The sequence below is a fragment of the Arvicanthis niloticus genome, chromosome 4 (genome assembly GCF_011762505.2).
Source record: "Arvicanthis niloticus isolate mArvNil1 chromosome 4, mArvNil1.pat.X, whole genome shotgun sequence".
Lineage (NCBI taxonomy): Eukaryota > Metazoa > Chordata > Mammalia > Rodentia > Muridae > Arvicanthis > Arvicanthis niloticus.
Window position 1 is genome coordinate 44,744,962 of NC_047661.1, and position 14,167 is coordinate 44,759,128.

Consider the following 14,167-nt stretch of genomic DNA (forward strand, 5'->3'; position numbering starts at 1 on the left):
TAAGGCTGTGGACTTGGCTTGGCTGAATAAGGCTAGTGAGAAAAGACTAGGCTGTAGGGGTAGGCCCACTTCTATCCAGTCTCTTAATTGCTAACAAGGATTTGGAATTTACTACTTGTACAATATTTGATTCTACACACGAAATTTCAGTTTATATTATACACAACTTCACACTAATAAGTAATTTGTATTTTGTTTACTTTTACTGTGTGACTTTGAAACATACAAGGCCCAAAGATTAGGAAATGCAGAGTCACGTTCCACCTGGCCTCTCAGCCAGTTCTCCCTGAGTGCATTCAAGCAAATCTATCTATAGTTTATACATTTTTGCAAGTAGATGAGTGAGACCCCGGAGTGAGGCTTAGTCTGAAGCCCACAAGTGGCCCAGTGAAGTGGTGCAGCAGCACCGCCCTTCCAATCTCCTCCTCCAGTGATCCGGGATCATTAAATACCCCTTTCTCTGCTCTCTTGATCATTCCCAAACTGTGTTCGGATCTGCGACAGCACCTTCCAGCTGGCCCCTAGGGCAATTGTCCGGGCTCCTGCATTCTGGTAGTCCGGTCTGGACACCTAGCTCAGGTGTGCGCGTTCAGTTTGCAAACATTTTGAGCGCACTCCGGGCAGGCGGGGGCGGGAACTCCAGGGCGCCTCCCTGTGAGCTTCCCGGGCGTGCTGGTGCGGGGCCAAGAGGGGCGGGGCGTAGCGCGGGGGGCGGGGCCGGCGCCTCGGGCCTCTGCTACCCTGGGCAGAGCGGTTGTCTCCGCGCTTTGGTGAAGACCCAGGCCACCCACGGGGACAGGGAGCACTCCTTGGTCTGTGTTCTGGACTCCCCGAAGAGTGAGCGCACTGGAGAACGCAAACCGGGGGCCGCGTGGACTGGCTCGGGGCGGGCGGCTAGATGAAGACACGGGGGAGCGTCCCGGCGCGAGCTGTCCCAGCCAGCTGAACTCTTTCCAAGGGTCCTGCGGTGGCGGCGAGCTCTCTAGGTGCCGGCGGGCTTGGAGCGCGGGAAGGACACAGAGGAGACCGGGTTCATCTGATCGGCTGCGGCTCTGATCTCAGCCTTCGGTCTCTCAGCGTGGCGGGCGGCGCTGTGCCCGAGAAAGGGCGGGTAAGTGCGGCGCTGCCGAGTCCCGCGCGACACCCGTGTGAACGCCGGGCTGGAACCCGGCTAGGTTCCCAGACAAGGCTAGTTGTCCGGAGGTAAAGTTCCTTTCTCTTAGGTAACCTGAGCAGCTTTCCTCCTCTCGGGGCCGGCCCAAAGGCCCCGCTATGGACGGCGAAAGCGAGGTGGAGTTTTCCAGCAACGGCGTCACCCCTTTGTGGCGGAGACGGTCCACCCCTCCGCTCCAGTTGCTCGGCCGGAGCAAGCCGCGGCCACAGTCGTACCAGAGCCCCAGCGGGCTGCTGATCACTGACTTCCCGGTGGAGGAGCTGGCTGCTCTGCCCACGTCGCAGACTTCGGTTCGCGTACCCGCCGGCCCGGACGGCAGGACGGTTTCCAGGAGCCCCCAGCTTCTGTGCGCGCATCAGAGACCAGTGACCAATGGTCGCACGGTGTCCCCAGACTACAGAGCTGCTTCTCCTCGACTCCGACGGCCCAAGTCACCCCTGGTTTCTTACAAGGCGTCGGGCGGCTCCCCGAAGTCCGTTGCTAATGGCACGGTGGCCTCACCCTCGGCGCTGTTGTCGCGCGCCTCCCGGACTCCGGACATCCCGACCTCTTGCGCCCCTGATGAGGACCGCACCGGAGTGACTGCCAGTAAGGTATCTTCGCCCACTGCCAATGGCTTTACCCCTAAAACCGACTCATCTGGCCCAGTATCACAAACTGGTCAGTCAGCTGGGGACTTAGAGCCGGTCCCCTCAAGACTCTCTCCTGCTCCTCAGCACAGGTCTTCAGAACAAAAACTGCCGCTCCAAAGGCTTCCCTCCCAAGGAAATGAGCTCCCGAACCCTTCCGTGGTTTTGAGTACCAACAGCCCCGCGGCCCTCAAGATGGGAAAGCAGCAGATTATCCCCAAAAGTCTTGCCTCCGAAATTAAACTGAGTAAATCCAATAGTCAGAACGTGGAGCCCCATAGGAGGCTTCTCAAGGTGCGCAGCATGGTGGAGGGACTGGGAGCACCCCTGGGCCAAGAAGGGGAGGAAAGCGAAGTCGACAACGAAATGGACAGCCCGGGCTCCCTTCGGAGAGGCTTGCGGTCCACGTCTTACCGAAGGGCAGTGGTCAGCGGCTTTGATTTTGACAGTCCCACCAGCTCAAAGAAGAAGAACAGAATGTCCCAGCCTGTCCTCAAGGCGGTAATGGAAGACAAGGAGAAGTTCTCTAGCCTGGGAAGGATAAAGGTAGGACTGGGCAGGCTCACATGCCATTCATTAAATCCAATGTGAAGGTGTTGGGGAAGAATTAAACGCTCGTGGCACATGAATTTAATTGAGCTACCCAAATCGTGGAACAGTGCATTGCCTTCTGTTTATTTTAGTCACCTTGCCCCCATGTTTGTGTTTTATTATTATTAATCAGTGAATGTTTTTGACAAACTAATAGCTTAGAACTTTCATGAGAGTTTGAGGTACTGTGCCCTGATACAGGCCTAGCAGTTGCCCTTACTAATTTTTACCCCACCGTGACCTAGAAGAAAAGGGACAACCAGAGAGGGATGTTTTGGAGTATGTGCCACCTTCTAAGAAACAAGAGAGATCTAAGCAATAGGGCAGTCACTTTTTTTTTTTTCTTGATTAGTCAGACAACTGGAACCAGTCTATAGAAATGTCACACATGCAATATACAAGCAAGCCTGTTTTATTTTAGACATACAGTCTTAAAGTAAAGACATTACATAACATTTTATGTGCCCCTCCCCCCCCCCAGCTGTCAGGGATGGCAAAGTTCAGTCTAACAGTGAGAGTGAATGAGCAGGACTGCCGGTCATTTAAGGATTCTTTCTCTAGTTTAACGGGATGTGGGGACGCTCCACACTTTATTTTATTGTTGCGGTTAATTGCCATGGGGATTCTCTGTCATGTGCTTTTGGAAATCTGAGGGAAATAACAGAAAGGGCCTTTTAACTTAAAATAGCTGTACTTGGCTTATTCATACACAGTTTGCTTTTCTCTCTCTCTCTTTTTTTTTTTTTTTGACTCTCAGAAAAAAATGCTGAAAGGACAAGGAACATTTGATGGGGAAGGTAAGCATTTAATTTTCCAGACTTTTATTGCAGCGTCAATATGGTACATCAATTATAAGTTGAAACCTAACTGAAGTAACTTGGGATGAAAAAAAAAAAAAAAAGAAAAAACCAAGAATGGCCAACTTTGTCTTGGATTATCCAGCACAAAGCTGTGTTCACTGAGCTAACCTTGTTTATCCATAGGGGGCATGTTTATGTTTATAAGCTGGTAACTTTTTCAGTTTACATCTAGAGAGGTTTTTTTTTTTTTTTTTTTTTTTTTTTTTTTTTTTAGCTTGGCTCCATCCCCACCTGCCTCACAAACGCAGGGGTGAAGCAAGCTCTAGCTTCTCAGGCCCTTTGAGACTGACACTTGGATCCTCTGTGGTATTTCTTTAGCCCCCCCCACTCTTTTTTTCTTACTATAACTTTCTCAGTATTTCCACGTTTGAGTTTCATTTCTGACTTCCTGTTTTCCTACTAAGCTTCACCTTTGGGAAAATGCAGGTTTTCTGGAGGGGGAAAAAAAAACACCCTATGATCTTAGGAATTTTTATCCTGTGTATTATTTGTTGTTGAGAATTTCAAAAACAAAAGCAGCTTCAGCCAGGTGTTCACATGCTAATCAGATTAGTGGACTCTGTAAATAGATGGGTCAAGGGGCCAACTGGGGGGAGCACAGGGAACAGTCCCAGCTGCAGCCCGGAAGCTCCTGGGGACTGTGAGTAGACTTACTTTTTCATAGCTTTGAAATGCTGAGAGTTTCCATTCTTTAATGAATAATGAAGGTAAGTATGCCTTTCCGTCAGAAAAGCTTAATAGAAAGTCATGCAGATGTAAAATACACAGTTGGGATGACTGCATAACAACAAATGAGTAATTTATCAAGACATTGTACACATTGTAGAAAGTGATTGTTATTTGGAGAAGAAACATGGTACTTTGACCAGTTCGGACAAATTCATCTCCTTGATTCTACAACTGTGGAAATCAAAAGCCCTGAGAGTTTTAGTAACACATCCCCCCTGGATACCTGTGTCAATACAAGCTTAGGGACATAGAACTGCTGCTTTTTGTCCTTTGCTGTTTCCTGAACTATTGTATGAATGTGAAGTCAACCACCTTCAGACTTACCTTTCCTTCAGAGTAGTGGTTTCAACCTGTGTAAGGCTGCGATGTTACGATTACCCCCAACCATCAAATTATTCCATTGCTACTATGTAACTGTGATTTTGCTACTGCTATGAATCATAATGCAAATATCTGATATACAGGATATCTGATATGCAACCCCTGTGAAATGTCCTTCACTCAAAAAGGGGATGTGACCCACTGCTTGAGAACCATTGTTTCAGAAGATGTTTTTGTTTGGTTGGTTTTTGGTTTGTTTTCTTAGAATTTCAGCTTGATTTTGTATATGCCTTAAAGGCTTGAACATTTTGAGTGTTTTAAAGTCAGTACAGTTGTGTGTTATCTCTTTGTATCAAGAGCTGTTTCTGAGTATCTTGTCTATCTTTATACTCGATGGTGGAGACATCCATTTTTCCATTTATGTAAGTGAAGAATGCAGAATCCTTTACTGTTGATGTCTTACAGGAGTGCACCTTTAAAAGCAATGTTGTCTAGTTGTGAGAACTTGTGCAAGGTTCTGGGTGTTCCTAATCATCAGTTGAGTGACAAGGATGCAAGACCTGTGCATCCTTAAGCCCTGTTCCATGTGCCAAATGAGAGCTCATTCTTTGTGGGAGTGACTGGAAAATAGTGTCAATGATGTTTTACATATGCCGTGTGCTTCCCTCAGAAAATACTTTAAAATTTCCCGGAAACTGAGTTTGACTTACTTACTTTCTTGTGTAATCACAGAATAGTAAAATCTTGCATATATTCTAATGCTACCGTGGACACAGTACACACAGAGCTATGTGTGGTTGCCAAGAGAAAAAGCTGAGGCAGGAAAGAATTTTTAACAAGCCAAGTCCTACACCAAAGTCAGCATCTTCCTCATCTCTGCCAGAATCGCTCCTGATGTTCTTATCTTTAGCTTTAGCTTTTTTTTATCTTATCTTTAGCTTTCTGTCTGTACAATTGGAGCGTTTTGAAAGCTTACCCTACTTTTCTCCACTCCCACATCCAGTCTGTCCACAGTCCATGCTAAGTGGGGAAGCTCAGGTCTCTCTAACCTTACACTGACGACTCCTTTGGCATCCTAATTACTCCCCTGGGTAGTTAGTGTTTGACTAGCCCATTGAAGTAACTCTGTTTGTATTGAAGATGGAATACAATTACTAAAGTGTAAAAGAAACCGAATTCTTTTGAACTCAGGATAAAATCCAATTGTTTAACATGGGTTATTTGGATTTGGACTGTGTGGCTCGTTTCTGTAAGCATTTTTTTGCATTGTTTGACCACTGCACACACCTGCCATACAACCACCAAGGCTTTCACTAGTGCTTCCAAGGTTTATATTTCCTCTTGCTTTGGTGTTTGTCCATCTGCCTTTTCCTTGAGTTCTGCTGCTTCTCTACATTCAGAGCTTGGGTTTTCCTCATTGGTGTCTCTCCTTCCTCTAGGTTGTATCATACTCTGGCAGTTCTGTCAGAGCTCTATACACACACGACTTCTCTTATGTCAGCATGTATTTATGTAAGATCTTGTGCCTTCAGCTCTTCAATAACTCGTAATTCCACTTGGAGTAAAAATCATGGTCCCTTCAGTGATCAAACATGATCTGCTGTGTACTCACTCTCCTGCCTCATCTTCTATGAGTTCAGCCCTGGCCTGGTCCTCCTATTACACTGGCTTTCCTGCTCCTTGTCCATACACACGTGGAAGACTCCTGCCCCAAGGCATTTGGACTTCAGGTTCCCTCTCATGAAATATTCTTTCCTGGTCTGGGGAGATGGCTCAGCAGATAAAGTGCTTGGAACAAGCATGGGGTTCTGAGTTTGTATTACCTAATAAAGCCAGATGGGATAGAGCCCGTGTGTAAGCCAAGTGTTCCTATAGTGAGCTGGTGTATGCAGCTCTGAACAAGTCTCAAAGAGGAAAACAAAGACCGACACCAGAAATTGTCTTCTCAAACATTCTGTTACATACTGGTATAACACACACACACACACACACACACACACACACACACACACACACACAGAGAGACACACACACACAGAGAGAGACACACACACCCCTTTCCCTAGTTGTACAGATGGCTTGCCTTCTTACCTCTTACGTCTTGCCTTAAATGTCACTTCTGTGAAGGCTTTGTAGACCACCCTACTTAAAATGAATTTACTTTCTTCCCAGAATTCCCTACCCCTTCCTGTCATTTGTTTTTCTCCATGACAACATAGCCACATTTGCAACAGTATGAAAGTTCGTTGTTTATTTCAGTTCTCTTTGATTTTATGTCCGCTTCATGAACACTGAGATTTCTCATCTTTTTTGTCCATTGTATTCCCAGTTGCTTGGCAGTTGCTGGCGTCTACTAGACATTTCCTAAATGCCAGTTGGATGAATAAATGCATGAGTATGAAGTTCATTTTCTTACTGACTTACTGGTTCACGAGGGGATATAAAGTATCTTTTCCCTTTTCGTGTTAGAAAATAAGACATTATGATGTACAGTAAATGTTTGCTAAATAGGTAGGTGAATGAACACTGATTGCCTGAAGAAAACCTAACACATGGATTTACTATAGCCGACATTACAATGGGTTGAGACTGACCGTCTTTCATGAGTAGTAGTCAGAGACATTGAAACTTTGCTTTAGTTGGAATGTCATAAATTCTCTGGTGACAAGATATATTTGTCTCTTCATTTCAGGTATTAATTAAGCCAGCACTAAACATTGTATAAACATAGAGGCTGTTTTTAGAGCAAGCAAATAGCTATTGGGAGCAATTAGTGACTTATCTGACTTGCTTTTTTTTTTTTTTTTTTTTTTTTGAAGAAAATGCAGTTCTATATCAAAACTACAAAGAAAAGGCTCTTGAGATCGACTCCGACGAAGAACCAGAGCCCAAGGAACAGAAGCCAGAGGAGAGAATTGTGATTCACCATAAGCCACTGCGATCCACATGGAGCCAGCTCTCTGCGGTGAGTGTTTGCATTCTTCTTTTCTATCTGTGGGAGGAAAAGGCCAATTTGTGGAAACCATGCATGAATGTGGACTTTAGTTTTTTTATACCAATGATCCTATAATTCTAAAAATAAAAAGGCTCTTCGGATTGTAAGATGTTTCTGGAAACTCTGCAAACACTAGTAAGAACACAGAGCTTGACAGCTCTGATCAGGAAAAGCAGGTTTGATAAAGTGACGTGGCATGCGTTGATATTGGTGTACTCTGGACTCAGTAAATTCTCAGTATCTTCCTTTTTATTTTTTATATGGTGTGAGTGTAGTGGTAATACATCTCAAATTCTTTCATAATTGGCTATATATACGTATATATGGATGTATATATGCATGTAAATGTGTTGCATGGGTATATATATATTTGTGTGTTTATGTAAATGGGGGAGTCGATTGCAATTATTTCTTATACATTTTATTTCATCTAGCCATATTGATATTTCCAGGAAGTTAGTTAATGAATATCCCTTCACTGTGTATCTCCTGTATATGTGGTTCTAATGCTTTTGTAATAATGTATAATTTCATCTTTCCGGATCAAACATATTTGGTTTTTAGCTGTAGTCAGTTTTCTTCCAGGCTTACAGTATGCCACATGTCGCTTTGATGTCTAGATAGACTTTAGGCATCGCATGTCTGACTTCCTGATATGTTAGCAAGTTGAAAGGAGTTCTGGTGGCTAGGCATGGGTTGGGAAAAAAAAAGAAAAAAATATCAAAATAAGTTAGTGCAGCTCTGAGAGTCTCGGGTACTACTGGTTCAGAGACAGCTCCCTCCTAAGCCATGCTGAGTGTTGTTCAGTCATGATTCTCATGGGCTTTGGAAAGCCACCAGCATAGGAAACAGTTGCGTATGTTGGTGCTAAGTACCCAAAATCTTGGAAATGCTATGCTAAAGACAGGGGGAGAACTTCTGGTTCTGACTCTATGTCTACTTCTCTAACCTATAAGTAATTTCAAAGTCTAGAATCAAGTCCCTTCTTTCCATCTTCCTCCCATCTCCTAATATATATTTATATGTAATATATATATTTTGAAACATAGTCTGTGTAACTCTGGCTGACCAGGAATTTGCTATGTAAACCAGGCTATCCTCCATCCACCTGCCTCTGCCTCTTCAGTGCTGGGAATAAAGGTGTGTGCCTGCCACCACACACCTTTGTGCTGTATCTCCCAATCTTGTTTTGTAACAAATCTCTTCCTTTTTGGTATTTCCAAGCTGTGATGCCTATGAAATTATACCCCACATTACAATGCTAATAACAACAGGGCAGTCAATGTCAATCAGTGATACTGATGGGTGTGGGTGACAGGAAGAAGTGTGGGCTCTGATCAGCTCCTTGTTGCCAGGTCCTTCAATACAGAAATCCAGACTTTGATGAGTATTTTCTGAATTGAAGTTTTAGGGAAATGTTATGTGAAGCCACCAAAATATCTGTATGTTGTCAGTCTTGGCCTCTCCACTAAGAGTATGCAGCTTCTATGATAGTCTTAGGATTCTTTCCTTCCTTCCTTCCTTCCTTCCTTCCTTCCTTCCTTCCTTCCTTCCTTCTTTCTTTTCGTTTCGTTTCTTTTCTTTTCTTTTCTTTTCTTTTCTTTTCTTTTCTTTGTCTTTTTTTTGAATGGGGCTAGATTCTAAAATGTCTCCAGAAAGTCGCTGTATTAGTAGTTTTATATTCTAATATAACAGTCTGATGAAATGTATGTATCAAAACAGATGTAGAAGCAAATTCAATTCCTTTCATAGAGGACCTGGGAGAAAAGACCTGTTTTTGTTTTTTTTGTTTTTGTTTTTTTTTATTATTTTATTTTCCCTCGGTGACATAAGCTATACTTATTATAAGCCTACACCCTGTGGTTAGTTTTGAACTCTAAGCAAAAATATGAACTTCTGTGTCGCTTACAATTTGATCCAGCTTTACTTCATGAGGCTGCCCCTGCTCTCCTGCATTCTCTTCTGGCCTCCCCACAGAATCACTATTTGGAAGGTCTTTGCATTTTCCATATGGTCTTCCTTTTTCTAAAATACTTGTTAAAATTTAGTCTCACTGTTCAGCTCAGGCTGTCCTTGGTTTATCTGGTCTTAGTCTTTGGAGTGCTGTGATTACAAGTGCCAACATCATGCTTATCCAAGATGGGAATTCTATGTAGAACAAAGATGAAGCTGGCTCTAGAGCTTAGCAGAGGTGATACTTTAATACAAAAAGGCAGCTACTAGAAGCTATCTGTTTATAAATGCACAGATCTCAGTCAGTACCGTAAGTAGAGGAGGCTTCATGAAGAAGTAGCACTATCAGGTTAAGTGGTCCTGGTCACTCCTTTCTGTCTGCTCTCACGTCCTGATGCTTTCTTAGAGAACAGAAGCAGCATTGAAGGTAGTTCTCTGAAGACTTCTGTTATTGAAACTGGTTTTGGTATCATCTTGCCGTGCTTAACTTTTGATGGGTTAAATTAGTGGAGTAACCCTCACCTAGCAACCATGCATGGGTCACGTTTATGCAACATCTTCCTCGTGTGTGGCTTTGATCCCCATAAGAGTAAGACAAGCAGTTTTCTAGCAGTCATTAGGTCTCAGTTTGTCATACGTTTAACTTTTCACTTAAATGGGCTCTGTGTGAGTGCACATGCGCCTTGGCCACGTTTATTTTCTAAAAATCTCTTATGTCTGTTGCAAACACCTGCCTGCCTTCTCATATGATGCAATGTTCTTATCTGTTGACCTGTAAGAAGCACACAGTATGCCAAAGTCTCTTTTGATGTGCAGCAATTTGCAGTAATTTATGGCTGTTATATAAGCTCTTTAAGCCTTCATTCTGTAGTGTAATTTATCTGGGTGTTCTTATTCATATGACTGATGCCGTTGATTTCATTGGCTAATGCCAGGTAGGAAAGTACTCAGCTGGACAGGTGGCAGGCGGTCCTGAGTTACAGGCATGGAACAGATTTAACTGTAGCCTTAAAATTATTAAGGGACAAAAGAGAGGCAGATCTACCTCTGTAAGAGAAGTGTTAGTTGGTTCCTCAGTGGAGTGAGCATTTAGATTGCACAGACTTCAGATGAACTGGTGGTATATGCATTTATCAGTGATGTCTCAGCCCACAAGTTCTCCCTGGAGAAGTGGGATGTTCTGTTGTAGTCCAGAAAGCAGCTACATCCTTTCATCTCCGAGGATGGGACAGGCTCCATCCTTGTTCACTTGACTGTTGTGACGTCCATTCGTCCCTTCAGGGATTTTTGTGCCCTGGGTTTAGTTGCTTGAATGTGGAGGGGACTTTAAGTTTTGAGCTTGTGAAGTTGTTTTAACCTCAGGAGATGATTATCTGGAGTGGTGCCCAGAATCAGGGAACCTGCTGCACACAGGTGAATGGCTCAGTGAGTCACCAAAATCGGCAGTGTGAACCCGAGCCAGCAGTTCTTGGGTCTCTGGGAAAAGCTGTGGGTTTAAAGGAAAATATTGATTGTGTTAGTCAGGGATGGAACACTGGGTACTTGTTACACTCAGTGCCAGGTGCACTGCCGGTGGAGCCCTGGCTGGAAGGTGAGCTTGCTTTCCTCCAAAGTTCTGTCATTACTAAGATCACAGGAGTATCCTGCTCTTCTGCAAGGACTTTGCTTTTCAGCATTAGCCCTCTCCCCGGGCACATGCTAGGGACGCTTAAAAAGTGACTGGGAAACCAGTGTTTATTCAGTTACATTCAGTGACAGCACTAACGGAACATTTGCCAGCCGCACCCTGACCGCATGGCAGAGAGGGGTGTTTGTATAATTTTTGTTACCTTGAATGCCTAGTAGCTTTGAGAAGGGTATGCAGGCTCCAGAGGCAGGAGCTAGATAATGCTGGCATCCTTTCTACACCTAATACAGCCATCCTCTTGTGGACTCTCCTGCTCTTGCTAGCGAGTGGCTCTGTCAGGCATCAGACATTAGTTCAGATGTTTCCTCTGTGTGCTTACGGAGTCCAAACTCCCCAGCCAGGAATTGGTTTTTATATTTTCATCAAAGTGCTCAGACTGTGTTTTTAGTGGCTAACAGTGTGATGTAGGACCTCATACTCTCTGTTTCTGGGCATGTGCAGTCACCTTTGGGAGACTTTTTGGAAATTGTAGAAATGAGAAAGGGAAACCAAGATGTTCATGAGAATAATTCTGTTGGCTTAAAGATAAGATATATCTTTTGAGTTTTAGCAGTATAATCTGATGGGACTTATGCTTTTGGGATTTAGACTGTATATATTTCAGAAGATACTGTTTTTGTTTAAAACCAGAGAACAATAAATGTAAAAATAACCGTGAATATTATTCCTTTTTGCAGAAATGCTTAATACACTTAAAAGCCAAAGAAAACTTCCATTTTTATTTTTAAATTTATTACTTGCCCACACTTGTTGCTTAAAATAGTAACATCTGAAGTCCAATAACTTTTTATTAATAGTTTTGTAAGACAACAATCTGATAAAGTTATTTTTTCTACCTTAGATGGTAACTAATCTGTCTGTTGTATCTTTTGAACTTAACTACCACCACCACCACCACCTCCTCCTCCTCTTCTTCCTCCTCTCCCTCCTCTTCTTCCTCCTCCTCCTCCTCCTTCTCCTTCTCTTCTTCCTTCTCCTCCTTCTCTTCTTCCTCCTCCTCCTCCTCCTCTTCCTTCAAGTCAGGGTTTCTCTGTGTAGTTTTGGCTGTCCTGCAACTTACTCTAGACCAGGCTGGCCTTGAACACACAAAGAGTTGCCTGCCTCTGCCTCTCAAGTGCTGGGATTAAATGTGTGCACTACCACTGCCCAGCTTTGAGCTTTTTTCCATTACACTCATTTGTCTAGTGCCCAAACTCATGGCCCCATACCCATGCATACTATGGTGCACATTGGGGTTCAGAGTACAACTTTTGGGAGTTGGTACTCTCAGGTCCCAGGGATCAAACTTATGTCAACAAGACCCGTAACCTCCTGAATTCTTGCCTGTCCGCTTTTATGTTTAAAATATAGTCATCCTTCAGTTTTGGCATATTTTCCCCCTTGTAATTATATAGTCATCTTGAGTGCCAGGGCATGTGTTCATGTTGGACAATAGGGCTTGTAGGTATAGTCTTAGCATTTCACTGTGATTGTATTAAAGTATTCTCTTAGCATTTTGGAACATTAACTTTAACTTACATAAATAATTTGTAACATGGTCCCCATGCTGAAAAAATCCAAATGTTCAAATAAAACTAAAGCCTTTTTCAATCTTATTTAACCCCAGTTGTTTTCCTTTGCCACAGATATGTTTTTTAAGTTTAATAGCACTTTTAAAATATCTACATACATGCTTAAAAATAGGTGATATATATATATAATATATATATGTATATATATTATATATACACACACACACACACACACACATATATATATATATATATATATATATATATATACTCATATAAATAATTAGTGTATAATCTAACATTTGCCCTTTCTAAGTTATGTTTTTCGAAACGTTTGAGATCTATACATGATTGGCAGTGTTGTAATTGTTACAATATTCTGTAAGATTTATATAAATTATTTTGATCTATTCTTTTTACTGGCATGGACTCATTGTACGTAGAGCTGGATTTCATACAGATGTTTTCTTTGCAGTATTTCATGTACTTGGCTTTATTTCCCCCATAACTTACCTTTTATCTTGCTTATACTACTTTCTTCCTTCTCCCAGCTTTTCTTCTATTATATCATATATGTATATATTATGATATATAAATGGTTTTATGTGTCTGTATGAAATCTAGGATTCAGAAATGAGTAAACACAATATCTGTCTTTCTGAGTCTAACTTACTTTACTTGATACAATAATCTCAAGCTGCATCTGTTTTCTAGTAAATTATATAATTTCATTAGTGTTTATGGCTGAATAAAACTCTGTTGTATATATTGTATATGTGTAACCTTTTTACATTTATATGTGTGTACATTGCTTTTATCCATCTATCTGTTGATGAACACATAGGCTGATTTTATTACTTATCTATTGTGAATAGTACAACAGTAAACGTAAATGTGATGGTTTCTCTGGTTTATTGACTCACGGTTTAGCTGGGTCATATTTTCAAGTTTTTATGGGGCTCCATACTTGTTTCCATAGCAGTGGTCTAATTGACATTCCTCTTAACTGTGCCACCTTTCCTCTGAACTCTGACCAGCAGTTGTCTCCTTGTAATTTTAGTTTTGTAGGTTTTGGTGGGTAAGGGTGTAGAATGTGCTTTTCTATCTATGTTTATTCACCTTTTGCTCTGCATCTTTCGAGAACTGTCTGGTCATTGCATTAGCTCATTTGTTGATTAGTTTGCTAGATTTTATTTTGATAATTAGTTTTTTAAATTCTTTATACTCTCTAGGTAGTAGTCTATTAGATATATGCTGACAGAGATCTTCTCTCATTTTATAATCTGTCATTAATTCAGCTGTTTCTTTTGATGTATAGAAGCTTTTTGATTTTATGGAATTATATCTGTCAATTTTTAACATTATTTTGAAGTTACTGGAGTTCTTTTCAGAAAGTCTGTGCCAATGCCTGTTCTCTGAAGTGTTTTCCTCTAACAATATTTAGGCCTTAGATTAATGTCTTTGATCCATTTTGAGTTGATCCATTTGAGCTGTGCAGGATAAGAGACCGAGGTTCATTCTGCTGCATGTTTCTCCACCATCATGTGCTCAGAATCTTTATCAGAAATCAGGTGTTTGTAGTTATACCGGTTAATTTTCTGGGTCCTCTCATTCTGCCATATTGCACCACATCTCACTGCACTACAATGCACTGCACCGTTCGCTGCTCCTTTTGTCTTTGTATGTCAATGCCATACTGTTTTGTTACTATAGCTTT

The 14,167-nt window shown here is 42.3% G+C and overlaps 1 protein-coding gene across 1 annotated transcript in view; it reads left to right on the forward strand.

The window, feature by feature from the left end:
• Positions 1-971: 971 nt before the first annotated feature.
• Positions 972-14,167, forward strand: part of Arhgef26 (Rho guanine nucleotide exchange factor 26) — a 105,503-nt gene continuing 92,307 nt past the window's right edge. Inside the window, exons 1-4 of the mRNA XM_076932468.1 lie at positions 972-1,111; positions 1,224-2,349; positions 3,152-3,191; positions 7,124-7,269. Of these exons, the coding sequence (XP_076788583.1) occupies positions 1,273-2,349; positions 3,152-3,191; positions 7,124-7,269 (1,263 nt within the window). The 5' untranslated portion in view covers positions 972-1,111; positions 1,224-1,272. The remainder of the gene's footprint in view (positions 1,112-1,223; positions 2,350-3,151; positions 3,192-7,123; positions 7,270-14,167) is intronic.